This window comes from Pyrgilauda ruficollis, unplaced genomic scaffold, assembly GCF_017590135.1.
Source record: "Pyrgilauda ruficollis isolate IOZ18807 unplaced genomic scaffold, ASM1759013v1 scaffold419, whole genome shotgun sequence".
Taxonomy (NCBI): Eukaryota; Metazoa; Chordata; class Aves; order Passeriformes; family Passeridae; genus Pyrgilauda; species Pyrgilauda ruficollis.
In genome coordinates this window covers 1-20,828 of record NW_024525701.1, presented here as the reverse complement: position 1 = coordinate 20,828, position 20,828 = coordinate 1, and the positions used below count along the sequence as shown (strand labels likewise).

Sequence of the window (20,828 nt, the reverse complement as noted above, 5' to 3'; positions counted from 1 at the left end):
GGGAATGGCCTGAAGTTGTGTCAGGAGAGGTTTAGGTTGGATATTAGGAAAAGGTTCTTCACCCAGAGGATGGTTGGACACTGGAACAGGCACCCCAGGGAGGTGGTCACAGCATCAAGCCTGACAGAGTTCAAGAAGCATTTGGACAATGCTCTCAAGCACATGGTGTGTGACTCTTGGGGATGATCCTGTGCACAGCCAGGAGTTGGACTCAATGACCCCTGTGGGTCCTTTCCAACTCAGCATATTCTGTGATTCTGTGAGATTGCATAAAAATTCACCTACCTTTGTTTTGAATGTTTGTCCCACCGATTGCCTTTATTGGACTGTATTCTTATATTGGAAAAGGCAACAAAGAGTTGATCTCTATCCATGTTTCCCATGCCACTGAAGATTCTTAGGTCCTTACCCTATTCCTCCTCCAAACTGTCTCTTTTTCAGGCTGATGAGTTCTGGCCTACTTCAACTTTGTTCATATGGAAAAAAAGCACAAAGTGTTTAACAGGTCTGGCTAGTATGAAAAGGCACATGAGTTTCTGTAGGTGATAGCACTGAAACTTAGCACCTACCTAATGCCATATCCTGCCACATCTGACCTTTTTGACTGGACAACCACTTAGAGTCACCTGGAAACTTTTTCAATAAAAATATAGAACTCATACTTCTGACTTTGCAGGATGCCTTACCCCACTCCATGCCACAAATTCATGCAATCTACAATCAGAATTATAAAATTGATTATATCATTAAATACTCATAACCTCCATATGATTTCAACCTCCTTTCCTTTTATCCCTTTCCCCAAAATACTCCTTCTACTTTATATACTTTTGTCTGCCATTTTTTACTCCAATATTGCACCTTTTTGGTCAGTGTAAAGACAACTTCGTGTAATGCATTTTTGCTATGAAGCAAGCTAAAGCATTCAATTATGGCCCTAAATCATTAACACAAAATACTCTGGGTATTGGGTTTAGAATTGTGTGCTCAGTATAGCACTAAAAATCAATTGATTTCCAAGTCTACCAGAGGTATATATATAGAAATACGGTAAATTCTAACAATTTTCCTTAATGCACTGTTTTAATGCAAACCAATAATTAAAATTATTGCTTCATTTATTGGACTACAGTTAAAAGTGAGGGTTTATTTTTCATTTGCATTGCATGAGGTCTTCTGTGTTGATTTCAGGTTGCCTTCTCTTTTAGAAATTGTATCCTTCCAAGACAAATGGCTAGCACGTTCTGTCGTCTCCTGGCTGGCCGTGCAACTGCTGCATCCTTTGCAGCAGCAGGCACAGGGATCCTAACTGCTGGGTACCTCTTCAATAAGCAAAATGTTAAAGCTACTGTTCAAGAAAAACGAAAACTCTTCCCTCCAAGGTAAGCTCTTTGGGTTTACTAGTCACCTGAGCATAGGGCCCAGCTACCTGAGCTAGGCATAGCATTTAACTCTTTGGGGGAGGAAGATCTCCATTAAAGCTGCAGAGCACCTATTCCCTCACTCAAACACACCATCTATGTGTCTGCATATAGATTGTTAACTGTCAACCTAAAACCCAGCATCCTTTATTAATAACCACAGTTTTAGATAGCACTGACAATGGCCTTCAAGGACAGAAAATAGGGATGTTAGATCATATCAACATACTTACAAAATCATTGCCAAACAATTACAAGCCTGAAAAATGGTTCAATTTTTAGGTAAAGCACCAAATCAGTCCTTATTTTATCTTGTCAGCTCTTGAATGTTTTCAGTGTCTGGCTGTTTGCATAGATTCTAATATTAGGAAACATAAAAGTATTTTAATTATACAAGTAGTAAAGAAATATCTTCTATAACTACTGTGTTTGAAATATTCCTAATTATGTTTAAAACCTAGTTGGTTGATAATGAGAAACTAACTAGAAATATGTATGCTGACTTTGCTGGCCATATTTGTGAAAACACAAAACACCCCAAAAAAGGACCAGGCTTTGACAGACTTTTTTTTTTTTTTTTTTTTTTTTTTTTTTTTTTCCCATGGCAAATAGTATCTTAGTTCAAATAAACTCTCAAAAGTAATGGGGTCGTGCATAAAGCAAAGTGCTATCAAAACAAGGTAAATGTGATCTGACTTACAAAAATGCTTTCTGAAAGCATATCATCTTCATTTTCTCTGCTTTATTATATTGTACAGCTTTTGGTAAATAAAACCATTAAAAAAACCCCAAATATTGTTAAATAGATTCCTAGCTGATATAGATCAGACAGTTACACTGATGTCCACAAAGCTGCAAGAATATCTCAGTTCAGAATGAGAGCTCTTATTCAGTTAAACATAATTAATTTCCTACTTGAACAAAACAATGTTAGAGCACTTTTAATTCTCAGTAAGTATCTTAGCAGAGATTTAATAGGCTTTAATACACTTTCAAGGATTCATTTGTCTGGTTGCTCCAAGGAACAGAAAACTGCTATTGTCTGTTAGTGGGGTTGCCCAGCAGTGCAGTGTGGAGTACTTTGTGTGACTTCAATATACCTCCCTTCCTAAATTTCAGTGCAATGTATTGTGATGGGTTATCTTTGTCTGGCTGCCATATGCCCACACAGCCACTCTCTTAGTCCCCCTCATTAGCAAGACAGGAGGAGAAAATAAGGTTAGAAACCTTGTGGGTAGAGATAAAGACAGAGATTGGTGGCCAATTATCATCATAGGCAAAACAGACTTGACTCAGGGAAGAATAATTTTAAAAATTGCCAATCAGTTGTAATAGAGTATGATATTGAGAAATAAAAACAAAACTAAAATCACCTGTCCCCCATACTCCCCTTCTTCCCAGGCTTGACTTCACTCCTAACTCTTCTACCTCCTCCTCCCAAAGCAGCATAGGCAGGGATGGGGAATGGGGATTCTGATCAGCTCATAACACTTTGTCTCTGCCACTCCTTCCTCCTCACGCTGTTTCCCTGATCCAGAGTGGGTTTCCTCCCACGGGATACAGTCCTTCATGAATGTGTTGGTTTTGCATGGCCTGGTTTTTGGTAGCAGGGGGGGCCACAGAGGCAGTTTCTGTGAGAAGCTGCTAGAAGCTTCCACCATGTCCGGCAGAGTCAATCCCTGATGGCTCTGAAGATGGACATGCCACTGGCCAAACCTGGGCCAATTAGAGACGTTGGTAATGCCTCTGTAATAACATATTTAAGAAGAAATTCCAAATAAAGTGGGGGCACAGTTTTTCCCTAGCCAGAGAACATGAGGAGGTGAGAACATGTGAGGAAAAACAACACGGCGACACCAAGTTCAGTGGAGAAGGAAAGGGAGAAGGTGCTCCAGGCACCGGAGCCGAGATTCCTCTGCAGGCTGTGGTGATGACCATGGTGAAGCAGGCTGTCCCCCTGCAGCCCATGGGAATTCTGGGAATTCACAGGGGATGCAGAGATCCACCCACAGCCCATGGGGGAGGTGTCCATGCCAGAGCGGGTGGATGCCTAGAGGAGGCTGTGATCCAGTGGGAGACCCAGTGGAGAGAGGGGGGGGCCCTGCTTCCAAGCTGGAGCAGCCTGTCCTTGGAGGACTGCACCCCGTGGAAGAGTGATCCAGGCTGCAATAGTTTTGGGAGGACTGTTTGTCCTTGGAGGGACTCACGTTGCAGCAGATGCAGTAGGACTGCTGCTCGTGAGAATGGACCCATGCTGGAGAAGTTTATGGAGAACTGTCTCCCGTGGGAGGGACCCCACAGCATAGCAGGGAAAGGACTCCTTTCCCTGAGCAGTGGAAGAAAACCTTGGGTGATGAACTGACCCAAACCCATACTCCTTGTCTCCTTGCACTGTCAGTAGGAAGGGGGAAGGGAGGTTGGTAGAAGAAAAGGTGTTCTTAAGGGCTTATTTTACTTCTCATTATCTTCTTCTGGTTCTGTTAGTAATAAATTCACTTTGTACCTCCAAGCTGAGCCTGTTTTGCCCTTGAGAAAACCTTGGGTGATGAACTGACCCAAACCCATACTCCTTGTCTCCTTGCACTGTCAGTAGGAAGGGGGAAGGGAGGTTGGTAGAAGAAAAGGTGTTCTTAAGGGCTTATTTTACTTCTCATTATCTTCTTCTGGTTCTGTTAGTAATAAATTCACTTTGTACCTCCAAGCTGAGCCTGTTTTGCCCTTGGGGTGTTTTCTCCCAGTCCTTATCTCAACTCATGAACCCCTCATTTAATTTTTTTTTCTCTTCTCTGCCCAGCTGTGGCAGGGGAGGCTGAGTGAGCGACTTTCTTAGGTGCCTAGCATTTGGTCAGTGTCAAACCATGACAGTGAACTTCAGTGTGAATCCCTCCAAAGAACAAACTGCAGTTCTTCAAGAACTGCTCCTGCATGGGTCCTCCACAGAACACAGTTCCTGCCAGAAAACCTGCTCCTGCATGGTCTACTCTCCATGGGCCACAGTTCCTGCCAGGAGCCTGCTCTATCATTGGCTCACCATGGGCTGCAGCTTCCCTCAGGGCACATCATTCTCCTCTGGCATGGGATCCTTCATAGGCTGCAGACGTTTAGCTTGCCTCACCATGGTCTTCACCACAGGCTACAGGGAAATCTCTGCTCTGGCACCTGAAGCACCTCCTCTCCCTCCTTCTTCACTGACCTTGATGTCTGCAGAGTTGTTTTTCTCACATTTTTTCTTACTTTTCTCTCTCACAACTACTATGCAGTGTCTTTTACCTTTTCTTAAATATGTTATCACAGAAGCGCCACCAGCTTCACTGACTGGCACAGCCTTGGCCAGTGGTGGGGTCCATTTTGGAGCCTACTGAAACTGTCTCTGAGCATGGAGGCAGCTCCTGATTTATTTTCATAGAAGCCATTCCTGCAGCCCCTCCACTAGAAAAATCTTGCCACATAAACTGAATATATATATAAACCAAGAACTAATTATATTTTTCAGCTATGCTGTGTATTCCATATTTCCTGATCACTTAAGTAGTTTCTTAAACTAGCAAGGATTACTGTTTAAAGATATCATATTTAGTGCTTATTATGTTTTTTCTCTTCAGTGCAGACTATCCTGATCTCCGCAAACATAACAACTGCATGGCTGAATGCCTCACACCAGCAATTTATGCCAGGCTAAGGGACAAGATGACTCCCAATGGCTACACCCTAGACCAGTGTATCCAAACTGGGGTTGACAATCCTGGCCATCCTTTCATTAAAACTGTGGGCATGGTTGCAGGTGATGAAGAATCCTATGAGGTATTTTCACAATGCTATTATATTTTTTTCAGTTTGTATGGTATATTTCACAAGACCTCATTATATGAACACATATTCTTAGTCGAATATGGACTTCTAAGAAAAATTGTGTCCCAGAGTATATATGGGGCAGATCATGTACATTTTCCCTACTCTTTTTGAGGATTTGAATGCTATTCTACATGAGGAAATGCAGTGAATACGAGGCATTGCTAAAGGAGCCCTCTCTACTGCAGTCAAAGTCAATAAAATATGGTTGCTTGGGAGCAATCCTCTATTTGCCTCCAACAGCTGCTCTCTTTCCTAATACTAAACATAGTTTATGGAAAAACAACAGGAGACATCAAAATAAAGGTAATATATAAATTACACTGTAAAACAACTGTGGCAGAACTGAAAAGAAAATTGCTTCTGTGAAGTGCTGGGCATCTTTAAGCCATAACTAGTGGACCCTGACAAAAGCCAAAGACAGTATTAGTATATAAAAAAGAAGAAAGTCCTTGTTTTTATTGACCTGTGTGGTCTGCTTCCTTCAGTCTACCATACAATAGTATATTATTATATAATCTCTTAAGAGTATCCCAAATGCTAGGCTGCTCAAGATGTGTTGCGGTGCGTTTTGAGGTGGGGCACCCCGGGGATGTCCCCGGAGGGCCCCCTAGGCTGGGAGTTGGCTGGCAGCAGCAGGCAGGCAAGGAGACTCCACACGGCTTCTGAGGGTGCTGATTAGATGAAGGTTTATTTGGGGTCCCATCCCTGGGAACAGCATGGCTACTGAGGGAAAAGGGGGGAAGGGGGAAGGAGAGGGAGCCGAGGGGAGGGAAGGGGCAAGAGGAAGGGAAGAAGCTGAGAGAGCGGAAGGGCTAAGACACAGACTGATCTTATAGCACAGCTTAAGAGGGAGACTGAAGTGGGCGCGGAATCACACTGGGCCAATGGGATGACAGATACAGGATGGTTCAGGGCAGGACCACAGGCTTAGAATATACCATACATTTCGGAGGGGTGAGACAGGGCATACCATTTAAACAAAATGGAGTACAACAAACATGGAAGAAGACATCTGCTATTCTGGGACTACCAGCTTCTGTGATTTCTTTTACTTATTTAGACATAGTGACTGCCTTGAAAAGCTCTGCTAGAGTTATTGCTGCACAACAGAATGAAGGTGTGACTGTGATCAGTTTTGCCATAGCTGTGCTAAATGGTTCTAAGTAGCATCAGTAGTCAATGGCAGTGAAGACAGGTATTCTTATATGACCTAAGAACAGGGCAGAAGCTGCCTGGAGACTGAACATGTATTTTAGTTGCTAATAAATCCTGAAATTTAATCTGGTTGCCATCACATACAGTACCTATCTGGGGTAACTAGAATAAGCTTGCAACTAAAGTAAGGTGCAATTTTTGTTGTGAAGGTGAGCAACCACTATAGAGCACTGTTTACGTCAAAATGACTGAAATCCACCACCAATAATCTCCCAATTTATTGTTAGTAGACAGAGGGTGAAATTCCATGTTCTGCTTCTAAGATGTACAGGAGAAACTCAGAGCAATTGCAAAACTCATGGCAAACTACTGGCAGTTACCATCTACTACATAAACAATAGATCTATTGAAAATAGATTTTGAGAGGTAATTTTTTCGGGCACATTTTCAAAGATACAACCCACATATGACCCTTCCCTTTATATTTACCCCAGCCAGCACTTGCTGACATCCATGGCTATCATCCAGGAGCCTGTACCAGGGATTTCCCTTGTGACTGAAGTTAGTGCAATAAAGTGTTTCTATGATAGTGAAGACTTTTTGTAGATTCTCTTGACTCCATAGGTATTTGCTGAGATTTTTGACCCTGTCATTAAAGTGAGACATAATGGCTATGATCCATGCATAATGAAGCATCACACAGACCTGGATGCATCCAAGGTAGGATTTAAATAAAATAATGAGGAAATCAAAATTCAATGTTGCTGCTTACAATGATGACATTGTATGTAATAGTACATTTTTCCCCCAGTCAAACTCCAATGAAATTGAGGAAACTGGCTAAAGAAACTGGAATGACACATTACTGAAATGGCACATCCCACAGGGAGTATGTCTGAATGAAGCGAGTTCTGGTTCTGTCCTTTCTTATTGCAAGCCTATTAGTTTACAGCTTAGATTTGCTGGGGTTTTCAGCATCTGACAAGCTAGAATCTACATGGCCTTTCTTTCTCTTCCTTATTATTTTCTTATAATTTCCTCACTTTACTGGACCACTTTCACCTGACCGCTTTCACACCCTGACATTATGCAGAAGTGTCAGAGGTACAAGACTGTGCAAAAGGAGCAAGCTAGGAGCCAAGAGTGACAGCAAGACAGGCAAAACAGCGGATCCACCAAAGGCACATTTCCACAGTACCCAAGCAAGTAGAGAACAGGTGAACAGGTCTAGTTACAGTAAACAGGTTTGATGCCTAGAGAGGCTGACCTAGAACAGAGACTGGACAGAGTTAGAAGAATAAAGTAGGTTTTTATAAAAAGGCCTTAAAGGATACACCTTGGGCAGTACAAGAGCCCGGCCAGGGCTACACCCAAGATGGACCCAAGATGGACGACAGTCATGAGTTTTCACACTTTTATAAGTTTTGGTCCATTTATATATTTGGGTTGTCCAATTACAGCTTCAGGCTATGAAGTCCCATCCTCCTGGTTGCTTTCTTCAATTTGCCGTTGTTTCTGCTTTTGCGCCTGAGGCTGTCCTTGGTTCTCAAGCTGGAAAAGGATTGTTTTGTTTAACTACCCTGTGAAGAGAACTTACTAACATTTAATATGAAGTTCAGAGTAACACACTAAGGCAGTATAGAATCTGAAAAATATGAAAGCTAAAACTTAAGGCATCAGGTTCAGCCAATCGGCTAGTGATTGACAGAAAACCCCATAGTGACAAGGCAAGTCTGAGGTCAGGTCAGCAAGACAGGGTCAGGATAAACAAGGTACAAGACCAGGCACAGGCATACTTACAAAGTAGCTCAGACAAGGACTGAAAAGTGCCTTAAATTAAATGCAGCTCAAACCAAGGTGTAAAGACTGCAAATGAAACTTCTCAGAAATCTTTTTCAGACAGCTATTTTCAAAGTTGTTGGATCCATGTTTACACAACTGTGCAATATCAGAGCTGGATAAAACCCAGTGGAGAGATGGTGAAAGAGGTTTGAAGAGATCCTTGGTGCACTCATGGACCTAACAGCAAACTAGTTGCATTCTTACCTTGTTCTTAACAGAGGTATTGATCCCAGCTGGTACAAAACATTTGGGGCTTTGCCTAATGGCACTGTGAGCCTGTTCATGAGCTAAAGTTAACCATGTATTTAAGGATCAGAGTGAAAACATTCCCCTTCTCCTGCACACACAGAGTCAAATCTTAGCCATTGCTTAGTATTTCCTTCATAGTTCAATAACAGCACTGATTAGTATCATTTTAGACTTTCTTCTTTCAAAAGAACTTCCACACCTGGCCGCATTTTCATGTTCATACCCATGTTTCCAAAAGCCATTCAGATCTTTTCATATTCCATGCCGGAGCTAAGAAAAATCATCTGGTTACTTCGCCACATTCAGTCAGCAAAAGTACTTTGGAGTTTCTTAAAAAACCCTTAGTATTTGAAACAGAGGGGCTCCTAATGTTCTGTGATATGTAGAAGAGGTCATGATTCCTGGGCAGAAAGGTGACCCATTTTTTATGATGGGATTTTTAAATGGTGCTGTACAAAATGGGTGACTGTATGTAAATTAAAAAACATTTTTCCTTCAGATCACCCATGGTCAATTTGATGAGCGATATGTCCTCTCATCACGAGTACGTACTGGTCGTAGCATTCGGGGTCTCAGCCTTCCTCCAGCTTGTACCAGGGCAGAGAGAAGAGAAGTGGAAAATGTTGTAGTCACTGCTCTAGCTGGGCTGAAAGGAGACCTTTCTGGAAAGTACTATAGTTTGACAAATATGTCTGAGAAGGATCAGCAGCAGCTTATTGATGTAAGTATAACTCCATGTTACATGTCTGGCTTTTGCATGTGTCCTCCTTTACTAAATGAGATGTCTTTCATGTCTATTTCTTCCTGTGTATAGGGGTAACTGAACCAACCAGCACAGGTTGGTTCTCTGGTTCAGTGGCAGTGTCTGTCACAGGGGTTGGAGTAAGCGCAGGACCTGTCACCGGGGCTCAAGTAGCCAGAGTGTCTATCATTGGGGTTGTAGAAGCCTCAGTGCCTGTTGTTTTGTCCTCAGATCCAGAGACCTTCTCTTCCCCCTGAGGGTACTGAGTAGTGTAGAACAGGGTTCTGTAGGCATTAGCCAGGCCCCGACAGGTTGCAGTGATTTGTGTTTCTCTGGAATTGCCAGGGTGACAGAATACTTCTTCCTAATATTTTACTAGTTTTTCAGGATTCTACACATTTTCAGGGGTTCCAAAATGTTGAAGGTGGTCACTGTTCTGGGTACTTGCCCATATTCTCACAAACCCTTCCATTCATAACTATCCATCCTTGAGATAGATGCCTGGATGATGTTCTTAAATAACTGTTTAACCTTAAACAAGACCTGAACCATATTCAGCAACATGCTGGCTCCTAGCACAAGGATCAGGTTGGTTTCAAGGGTGTGCAAAGGGTATTCAAAATCTTTAAAGTTCTCAAATGCTAATGTAATCAGAGGAAGGAAGGAAGGAAGGAAGGAAGGAAGGAAGGAAGGAAGGAAGGAAGGAAGGAAGGAAGGAAGGAAGGAAGGAAGGAAGGAATCTCCCCCATAGGTTGGCTCTCTGGGAGAGAAAATAAAAGATGTAATTATTGATAGTTCCCAGTAGATAGCTGTTTTGATGGTGGGAAGGGTCAGTACCAAAGACAGACACCAACTTAAGGATTAGTGTAATTTACTATAATACAAAACTGCAAAGAATTACAAAAGGATAAGCTAAGCAATCCATCTAATCATTGCTACAAAAGAATGCTTACAGTGATTAAGAAAGATACATCACCAGTTACCACAATACTTTACCACTTCATCCAGATCTGCACAAAAGCTGGGGGAAGACACTGTCACATCAAAGGACTGGAGGACCACTCCTAGTAACTGGGAAATCCTACAGGTGCACCCATCTACAAGCAAAGAGTCTTCCAACTTCACTGTGAGAGTAGCCCAGCTTTTATGTTGTTGAATAAACAAGCTACTGTTATTTCTAGTATGGAAACATCTGGTTTTATTCTCCTGTTGGGTTTCTCCCAAAGCCTGGCCAGGCCTCAAGGAGGAACCAAGGGAGTTGTCTTTGTTCATACACCCCCAGACAAGGCCAGATGTGGTCTTGTCCAGTTTCTAAATATGGAAACGTAAATACATGTTTTGCCAATGAACGGATGCATATATCATATTGCTAATAATACTATTTTAATGAGTGGATACATATAATATTTCGTTGAAAAGTTCATCTAGAGGTCAACATTGACCCAGGGCCTGTTGTTCAGGCCTTAGTACTTTGGTAGCTCCCAAAGTACAGAGGTGGTGGCAATGATTAATGCATGGACCACCTTAGTTTTACCACCAGCAAGTCTACTATATCATAAGCCCATACTGCAAAGTCCACTACAATCATAATCTGAGCCCAGGTCCCAAAGACAATAAATATCCACAGGGAACACATACAGCAAGTAAGGCATTATGTAAAAAAACCTGAGAACAAGCACAACAGCTCTGAGAGCAAATTAATCAAAACTGTGACCAGCAGCTACTAAGCCAATACAATGAATGTTGATAACAAACTTGTTTTAACATGGTCTTTTCCGATCTTCCATGATCTCAACCCAAGACAAGTCTGTCATGGTTTAACCCCAGCTGGCAAGTAAGTACCATGCAGCCACTCCTCAGCTGCTCCAACTCCCCTCGGTTTATATAATGAGCATGATATTCTATGGTATGGAATATCCCTTTGGCTAGTTCAGGTCAGTTGTCTGGGTCATGCTCCCTCCTAGCTTTTTGTGCACCTCCTCATTGGCAGACCATGGGAAACTGAGAAGTCCTTGAATTAGAGTAAGCACTGCTGAGCAACAACCAAAACATGAGTGTGTTATCAACATCATTCTCATACTTTAAGTCAGGAAAGAATCAGGTTCACAAGCCATGCTATTTCATTTAATTGTATTGACTACCTTAATATTAAATGCATAAGACAGGGTTATACTGCTTCCCTTAATAAACTTAAATTTATTTTGTATCTTTCTCTGTTTTTATTTCTCTTCCTGGTCCCATTTTTGCATCCAGGATCATTTTCTCTTTGATAAGCCAGTGTCCCCTTTGCTAACATGTGCTGGGATGGCACGTGATTGGCCAGATGCCAGAGGAATCTGGTATGTTGTGTGATACATAGAAGCTTGTGTCATGTTTTAAAAAATGTATTACAAGTGTCCTTGCTTCTCCTAACCCCACAGTCACTCTGCACTGGTACTCACAGCATGTTCAGCTTGCTTTTAAATATTTTTGTAGTGTTTTAAATGATTAATTGAAGAAAAAATAAAGATCTTTATATTTTTATAGGCAAAGACACAGAAATGATGCAAGGATTGTTGAAGTGTTAGAAACCATAGAAGAGCTTGATAACAGTCACAAAGGAATTAGGGCTTCTCCCACAATAAAGGTGGAAGAATCAATACCCCAGCTGAAGTGCATCGACACCAATGCCTGCAGCATGGGCAGCAAACAGGAGGAGCTGGAAGTCATTGCACAGCTGAAAAACTATGATATAATTGCAGTCATGAAAACATGGTGGGATGACTCAGAACTGGAGTGCTTCAATGGATGGCTATGAACTCTTCAGAAGGGATAGGCAAGGAAGGAGAGGCCATGGGGTAGCCGTGTATGTTAGGAAGTGTTTTGACTGTTTAGAGCTTGCCAATGGTGATGAAAGGGTTGCATGTTTATAAGCAAGAACCAGGGAAAAGGCTAACAAGGTAGATACCCTTGTGGTCTTCATTTAACCAGGATGAAAAGGCAGATGAAATATTCTATGAGCATCTGGGAGTAGTCTCACATTCACTAGCCCTTTTTCTCTTGGAGACTTCGACTGACCACTTGTCTGCTGGAAATACAATACAGCAGAGAGGAAACAGTCTAGAAGGTACCTGGAATGTGCAGAAGAAAACTTCCTGACTCAGCTGGAAAATGAGCCAACTAGGGAAGACATGCTTGCTGGACTTTTTGTTTGTGAAAAGAGAAATAAGTGTGGGTGATATGATGTTTGGGGGCCATTTTGAGCACAGCGATCATGAAATTATAAGGGTTTTCAATTCTTCGAGAAGTAAGAAATATGGTTGCCAGAACTGCTACCTTGGACTTCTGGAAGGCAGACTTTGGCCTGTTTAAGGGCCTGGTTGAGAGAGTGCCTTGTGAGGCAGTCCTGAAGGGCAAAGGAGTCCAGGAAGTACAGCTAGAAGTTGATATGGCAACTTCCATAAAAGGCAATAAAAATAGTTGTATAAATACATTAACAACACAAGGAGGGCTAAGGAGAATCTCCATCCTTTATTGGATGGGAGGGGGAAACATAGTGACAAAGGATGAGGAAAGGCTGAGGTACTTAATACCTTCATTACCTCAATCTTTAATAGTAAGATTGATTGTTCTCAGTGCACCCAGCCTTCTGAGCTGGAAGACAGTCAGGGAGCAGAATGAAGCCCCATTATCCAAGGGGAAATGGTCAGTGACCTGCAACACTACTTAGAAATACAAAATTCAATGGGGCCCAAAGGGATCCTTCCAAGTGTACTGAGGGAGTGGGAAAAAGCACTCATCAATCTGCTTTCAATCATTTACCAGCAGTCCTGCCTAACTGAGGAGGTCTCAGTTGACTGGAAGTTACCGAATGTGAGTACATCTACAAGAAGGGCCAGAAGGATGATCTAAGGAACTACAGGCCTGTCAGCATGACCTTGGTGTGCAGGAAGGTTATGGAGCAGATCATCATGAGTGCCATCAAATGGCATGTACAGGACAAGCAGGGGATCAGATCCAGCCAGCATGGGCTTAGGAAAGGCATGTCCTGCTTAACTAACATGGTCTTCTTCTAAGACAAGGTGATCCACTTAGTAGATGAGCGAAAATCTGCAGGTGTTGCTTAGCTGGGCTTCGGTAAAGCCTTTGACACAGTTTCACACAGCATTCTCCTGGAGAAACTAGCTGCTCATGGCTTGAAAGGGTGTACTCTCACTCTCTGCTGGGTAAAAAACTGACTGGATGGCTGGGTCCAAAGAGATGTGGTAAATAGGGTTAAAAGTAACAAGTGATGTTTCTCAGGGCTCAGTATTGGGTTCAATTCTGTTTAATATCTTTATTGATGATTTGGATGAGGGCATTGAGTGAACCCTCTATATATTTGCAGATGACACCAAGTTAGGCAGGAGTGTTGATCTGCTTGAGGGCAGGAAGGCTCTGTAGAGGGATCTGGACAGACTAGATAGATGGGCTGAGGCCCAATTGCATGAAGTTCAACCAGGGAAAATGCCAAGTCCTGCACTTGGGTCACAACTACCCCATGCAACACCACAGGCTTGGGGAAGAGTGTCTAGAAAGCTGCTCAGTAGAAAAGGACTTGGGGGTGTTAGTCAATAGCCATCTGCATATGAGCCTGAAGTGTGCCTGGGTGACCAAGAAGGCCAATGGCATTCTGGCTTGTATCAGAAATAGTATGGCCAGCAGGGTGAAGGAAGTGATTGTCCTGTACTTGGCACTGGTGGGGCCACACCTCAAATACTGTCTTCATTTTTGGGCCCCTCACTACAAGAAAGACGTTGAGGTTCTGGAGTGTGTCCAGAGAAGGACAACAAAGCTGGTGAAAGGCCTAGACCACAAGTCAGATGAGAAGTGGCTGAGGGAACCAGACTTGTTCAGTCTGGAGAAAAGGAGACTAAAGGGAGACCTTCTCACTCTCTACAACTAACTGAGGTGGGGGTCATCCTCTTCTCCTGGGTAAGAAGCAATAGGATAAGAAGAAATGGCCTCAAGTTGCACCGGGGGAGGTTTAGATTCGATATTAGGAGAAATTTCTTCACCAAAAGGGTTGTGAAGCATTGGAACAGACTGCCCAGGGAAGTGATAGAGACACCATCCCTGGAGGTATTTAAAAGACATGTAGATGTGGCACTTAAGGACATGGTTTAGTGGTGGACTTGGCAGTGTTAGGTTAATGGTTGGACTTGATGATCTTAAGTGTCTTTTCCAACCTAAATAATCCCATTATTCTATGATTCTACATAAACAATCATTAATAACAGCAACACAATGTAGCACCATAAACATGGGTCCTTCTATGGGTTTTTTAATATGTTTTTTTCTATTTCAAGATAAAAAAATGATTTTAGAAAGAGTCTGTGAATCACCACGAAATTATTTCCACAGACTTTTGACAGGTTTTACAGTGCATGCTCCCTGACATAGTAGGTTTAACTTATCAGAATAATACTGAATAGGCTTCTGAACATGATGCAGTATTGCCATAGAACAGATTTTTTTTTTTTTCTGTGTTGTGGTATCACTCAGCATTCCTTAATGCAATGGGAAGATTCATTTAATTAAAGAAGCTGAGTCAGGACAACATCAATCTCTGGAAAATCCTACCCTGAATATTTGTACATGACTGAAAATTAAATAACTGGACCTCTCTGTAACTATAATGTCAAGCCACAGGATGCTTGCACCTGTCCAGTTTTGCATTGTCAGAGTGTGAAAAGCAAGCTGCAGTAAAAGGCAGGTGGCAAGTTAGGCTCTCAGTGAAGTTGCAAACTTCATGGGTTTCAAACTTGGTCATATTCTACTGTTTGTATGTACAAATCTTATCAATCACTTTCTACATTCTGTAGAAAGATTGTTGCAAAAGATGGAAAAAAATGAGAAAAGCAAGGAAAATTGACCTCAGGTTTGATCTAGCACTTTATAAACCTAGTCATGACTAATCTGTCTGGAAGAAGAGTAGATAACTTCTCTGTAGGCATTATCTTAATTGACAAGCCAGCATCTTTAATGCAGTGTCCAGAAGCAACATGTAGCTGTTTTCCTCAGACATATAATTTGACTGATGTGGCAATTCAATGTTATAAAGTGATATGAAAGGCACTGAGATTTGATTTAGAAGACAATACAATTAGGTACGGTCATGTGGCTGTGCCCTCAGTTTTTTTTCTAACTGAACAATTTTCTAACAACAGTAAAAATCATCCCCAGGGACTAAAAATGCAGAATTTGGCTTCTCCCTTTACCTGTTCCCTTAGCAGCTGTACATCCCAACTGTGTTAATGTTTGAAGATGTGTTCTTCATAGCTCAGCTTCAGGGCAGCATGATGTGATCAGAGAAAACTGCTCTTTTCACTGTGACTCGAGAAACCTGCATAATTCCGTTGGCATGGGGGAATCAAGATGTGAAAGTAGCTTAACTGCATCCTTAACTGTGCAGAGCAATGTTATTTTGCAGTGCTTAACCTCTTCACAGTCCTGAAAGACTGTAATGAAACTAAGGATACTGAGAGTTATTTTTCAGGGCCTATCTTGTGCTTTAAAGCTGTTTTTTTCTCTCAACCAGGCATAACAATGACAAGACATTTCTTGTCTGGATTAATGAAGAGGACCACACCAGGGTGATCTCCATGGAAAAGGGTGGCAACATGAAACGGGTGTTTGAAAGATTTTGTCATGGTTTAAAAGAGGTAGTAACTCAATGAATTTAGTATACCTGTTTGTTTATTGTTGGGCTGTTGTCAGCATTACTTAACATGATTAACACTGAAATGACATCTTCAGAAGCAACAAAATAAAGTAACACCAGTTCAAGTAGCAATCCACATTAATAGCAGTTAAAGAAGGAAACAAATTGTTAGCTGAGTTGTAGAAAAAAATAGGTAAAATGTCATTTTAGCTTTTATATTACAATCATCAGCACTGAATGGCTAAAGAAATGTTTTTTTCTTTTTCCTTGGAACAATTGCTTTATTTGTCTCACTCTGGAAAAGCAGCTTTCACTCCAGCTTCTCTGGATTTCTAGACTCCCCTTTCTCAGGAAATCCCCAACTGCTGTATAGCTTATACAATTGTACACTCCCACATTGCTTCAAAGCCACCAGCACAGGCCTTCACCTGAAAAAAACCCCAAACAAATACCACATGGCAAAGTAGGGAAAACAGGGAACTATAATGGCTTCTACATGTATATTAACCAGAAAAGGAAAGTCAAAGAAGGTGTACCCCTCCTGATAAACAGTGCTGGTGAACTGGTAACAATGGATGAGAAGGCTGAGGTACTCAACAATTTTTTTCCTCAGTCTTCAATGGCAACCTGTCTTCCCACACTTCTGTGGATGGACAACAGGATGGGGACTGGGGAGCAAAGTGCTTCCCACTGTAAGTAAAGATCAGGTTCATGACCACCTGAGGAACCTGAATGTACAAAAGTCTATGGGACCCAATGAAATGTAACCCAGAGTCCTGGAGGAATTGGCTGATGTAGTTGCCAAGCCACTCTGCACGATATTTGAAAAGTCTTGGCAGTCAGGTGAAGTCCCAGGTGCCTGGAAAATGGAAAACATTTTCCCCATCTTTAAAAAGGGTAGAAAGCAGGACCCTGGGAACTACTAACCTGTCAGTCTCACCTCTGTGCTTGGGAAGATCATAGAACAGATCCTCCTAAAAGCTGTGTTAAGGCACATGGAGGACAAAGAGGTGGTTCAAGGCAGCCAGCACTACTGTACCAAGGGCACATCCTGCCTGACCCACCTAATGGCCTTCTATGATGGGGTGACTACATCAGTGGACAAAGAAAGAACTACAGATATAATTTATCTGGGCTTCTGTAAAGCCTTTGACATGGTCATCCCCCCCCCCCCCAACATCCTTCTCTCTGAACTGGAGAGAGATGAATTTGATGAGTGGACTGTTAGATATATAAGAAATTAGTTGGACAGTCACATCCAGAGGGTAGTGGTCAGTGGCTCAGAGTCCCAATGGACATCAGTGGTGAGTGGTGTCCCTCAGGGGTCTGTATTGGGGCCAGTGTTATTCAATGTCTTCATCAAGAACATAGACAAAGGGATTGAATGCACCCTCAGCAAGTTTGCAGATGACACCAAGCTGAGTGGTGTGGTTGACATGCCTGAAGGACAGGATGCCATCCAGAGGGACCTGGACAAGCTCAACAAGTGGGACCATGGGAATTTCATGAGGTTTAATAAAACCAAGTGCAAGGTTCTGTACCTGAGTAGGGGCAACCCCTGGTATCAATACAGGCTGGGGGATGAACACATCAAAAGCATCTCTGCTGAGAAGGCCGTGGAGGTGCTGGTGGATGAGAGACTGGACATGAGCTGGCAATGTGTGCTTGCAGTCCAGAAAGCAAATTGTATCCTGGGCTGCATCAAAAGAAATGTGGCCAGTAGGTCAAGGGAGGTGATGTTGCCCTTCTACTACATTAATGTGAAACTCCACCTGGAGTGCTGAATCCAGCTCTGGGGTCCCCAGCACAGGAATGATATTGACCTGTTGGAGCAAATTCAGAGGAGGTCACCAAGATTATTAGAGAGATGGAACACCTCTGCTATGAGAAAAGGCTGAAAGAATTGGGTTTGTTCACCCTGGAAAAGAGGCAGCTTTGGGGTGACCTAATTGTGGCCTTCCAATACCTGAAGGGAGCCTACAAGAAAAATTGAGAGAGACTGTTTACAAGAGCATGTAGTGATAGGACAAAGGGGAATGGATTCAAATTAAGAGAGAGTAGGTTTAGATTAGATATTAAGAAGAAATTCTTTACTGCGAGGGTGGTAAGGCACTGGCACAGGTTTCCTAGAGAAGTTCTGGATGCCCCATCCTTGGAAGTGTTCAAGGCCAAGTTGTATGGGGCTCTAAGCAACCTGGTCTGGTGAAAGGTGTCCCTGCCCATGGCAGGGGGTTGGAACGAGATGATATTTAAGGTCCTTTCCAACCCAAGCCATTATATGATTCTATGATTATCTGATTGAGGAAGTGGTCCCTGAAGGTAAGTTCAGAGCATCTCTAAGAAATTTTGAGTATGTGGTAAGTTTGGAAACATGGAAAAACAAAAGTGCCTAGTGCATGCTTCATTGGCATCTGGGTGGTTCACTAGGATCTGGTATGCTTTTTAGGCATATCCATGAGACTGAATGATGTACAGGATTGGGGTCTAAGTGACAGCTTGTGGATGTTGCTTCCATGTTTTCCTCTGCTACTGTGCTTATTTCTTGTTCAAGAGAAGTGGACTTATGGACATTGACATATGGTCAGATAGCTTTGGAAACTGTGACCAGAGCAAGTGTATGAGGCAGGAAATCAGATCTAGTTTCTTACAAGCAATTTCTGCGTCCTCACACAATATTTAAATGTCAGGAGAGTCCATTATTTTGTATTCTTCCACAGAATGGAAATATTTGCCTATATTGCAGAGGACTTGTGAACATGAACTGGCATAGGTATCTGATTATCTTCTGACAGTGGTTTTACTGAACTGAAATTGTATTTGGGTCACAGAATTAAGTCTCAGAAGTGTATTTGAGTGGACAGAATAGGGCTTATTCAAAGGTCAATAGACCTTTGTGATATTTCTGAGGACAATGATTTCAGTCTCCTTTGTAACTGGGTTTTAGAATTACTAATGAAAATCATTATATAGGACCTATGTAGTCTTTTCATAGTGGAAGCAGGGCTATGAATTTTAGGCATTTAAAAATCAAGTGTCCTTCACCTAGCATCATGTAATCACCTTGAAAATTATATAAAACTAGGCTTTGGCTCCTTTTGTTTGCTCCACAGTATTTGAGATGTTTGGACTTGTGCTTTGCAACCTTGCTCTAAAAGCACCTAGGCTAGAAAATCATTTATAATATAGGTAAAAAATTATTATGTGACCATATAGTTTCATGGGCTAAGGCCATGTGATAGAGTGCTAAAGAGCCTTCAAGTTAAGGGTAGTTAGAAAATGATGAAGAAATTTTTGTAATATTCACTGGTAAACTTGATGCCTGATGAATACAAAGGCTCATACTAGAGCCAAACCAGACTTTACTTGAGTATATCTATATGCACCTCCATTGGTAAATAGTGAAGTTAATCATAAACATAGATACAAAGTGAAAAGAATTTAATCTATAAATAACTGTCACAAGATGAGATGTATGTATGAAGTTCTTTCTTTTTCCTCTTTTTTTTTTTTTTTTTTTTTTTTTTTTTTTTTTTTTTGGTTAAAAATTTTTTTTTTTTTTTTTTTTGCCTTCATAGGTTGAAAGATTAATTAAAGAACGAGGCTGGGAGTTCATGTGGAATGAACGTCTTGGATACGTTCTGACTTGTCCTTCAAACCTAGGAACTGGTTTACGTGCTGGAGTCCATGTAAAGCTGCCAAAACTTAGCAAGGTGCATAAATTGTTTAAAAGGCCAGTGATATAAATCAGGTCTTCATGTGATTTATAAAGAAACAAATAAAAAATGACAGTTTACAGCAATTGGATGTTTGCAAGATGTGCAACAGCTAGGTCCCAGGCATAATGCATGACTGAGCATACTTGTATTTTGAAAATTATTATATTTGTTATGGAAATTAATCTACTCAGCAGACAAACACCAAGACAGGCCATAATCCAAAGACAGAGGAAATTGTCTCTGCCTGTCATTCTGGAGATGGTATTAGATCATGGATAATAACAATAAGCAAGGCAAAAGACAATATGCACAAACCTATTTCTTCTGTTAGGATCCCAGGTTTCCAAAAATCCTGGATAACCTGAGGCTACAGAAGCGTGGCACTGGTGGAGTGGACACAGCAGCTGTAGCAGACGTGTATGATATCTCCAACCTGGATCGTATGGGTCGATCAGAGGTAACTTGTTTGTTTTATTCCTTGCTTTTAAACTCAGATCTGCACTAAGACCATTTCCCTCCATCTGAGTTCACTAAGAATTCAGTCATTTTTTGGAGTTATGGCAGTTTTTTCTCCTTGTGAATTTAATCAAATGAAAAGGCTTACACAACAAAAAATTACTACAGTGCATGCAATGTTTGCCAAATACGACAAGTTCCTGAGCAAGTTCCATAAATATGACTGGTTTACATCATGTGCTAAAGTATTTTGTTGAAAGCATGCAGGTACTAGAAACATTTGGTTGTGGTAACAGAATTCCCTTGGGACAATGTTTCTCAGCATCACAGCATGAACTTTTATACCCAAATACCTCCTGGAGTACACAGCTATGAGATAGGTGTACAGGTTGTCTCTCCAGTGCTGGGCATGAGCTAGGTATCTGAGAATCATAGGATCATAGAATGGTTTGGGTTGGAAGGGACTTTAAAGATCATCTAGTTCCAACCCCTCTGCCATCAGATGGGATGTCACCAACTAGATCAGCTGGCCCAGGGCCCCATCAAGCTTGGCCTTGAACACTTCCAAGGATGGGGCATCCACAACTTCTCTGGGAAACCTGTGCCAGTGCCTCACCACCCTCGCAGTAAAGAATTTCGTCCTAATATTTAATCTACATCTACTGTCTTTCAATTTGAACCCATTCCTGCCGCTTCTCTTCCCCAGCTAGCTG

At 41.8% G+C, this 20,828-nt stretch overlaps 1 protein-coding gene across 3 annotated transcripts in view; it reads left to right on the top strand.

Moving 5' to 3' along the window:
• LOC121359125 (creatine kinase S-type, mitochondrial) overlaps window positions 1-20,179 on the top strand; it is a 41,436-nt gene extending 21,257 nt beyond the window's left edge. Inside the window, exons 2-9 of one of the 3 annotated variants that reach the window (XM_041477840.1) lie at window positions 1,192-1,382; window positions 5,024-5,222; window positions 7,053-7,148; window positions 9,019-9,240; window positions 11,515-11,600; window positions 15,821-15,944; window positions 19,519-19,653; window positions 19,991-20,179. In XM_041477840.1, the coding sequence (XP_041333774.1) occupies window positions 1,231-1,382; window positions 5,024-5,222; window positions 7,053-7,148; window positions 9,019-9,240; window positions 11,515-11,600; window positions 15,821-15,944; window positions 19,519-19,653; window positions 19,991-20,164 (1,188 nt within the window). In that variant the 5' untranslated portion in view covers window positions 1,192-1,230 and the 3' untranslated portion in view covers window positions 20,165-20,179. The remainder of the gene's footprint in view (window positions 1-1,191; window positions 1,383-5,023; window positions 5,223-7,052; window positions 7,149-9,018; window positions 9,241-11,514; window positions 11,601-15,820; window positions 15,945-19,518; window positions 19,654-19,990) is intronic. The other 2 variants (XM_041477839.1, XM_041477841.1) reach the window with 2 other exon arrangements.
• The last annotated feature ends 649 nt before the right edge of the window (window positions 20,180-20,828 follow it).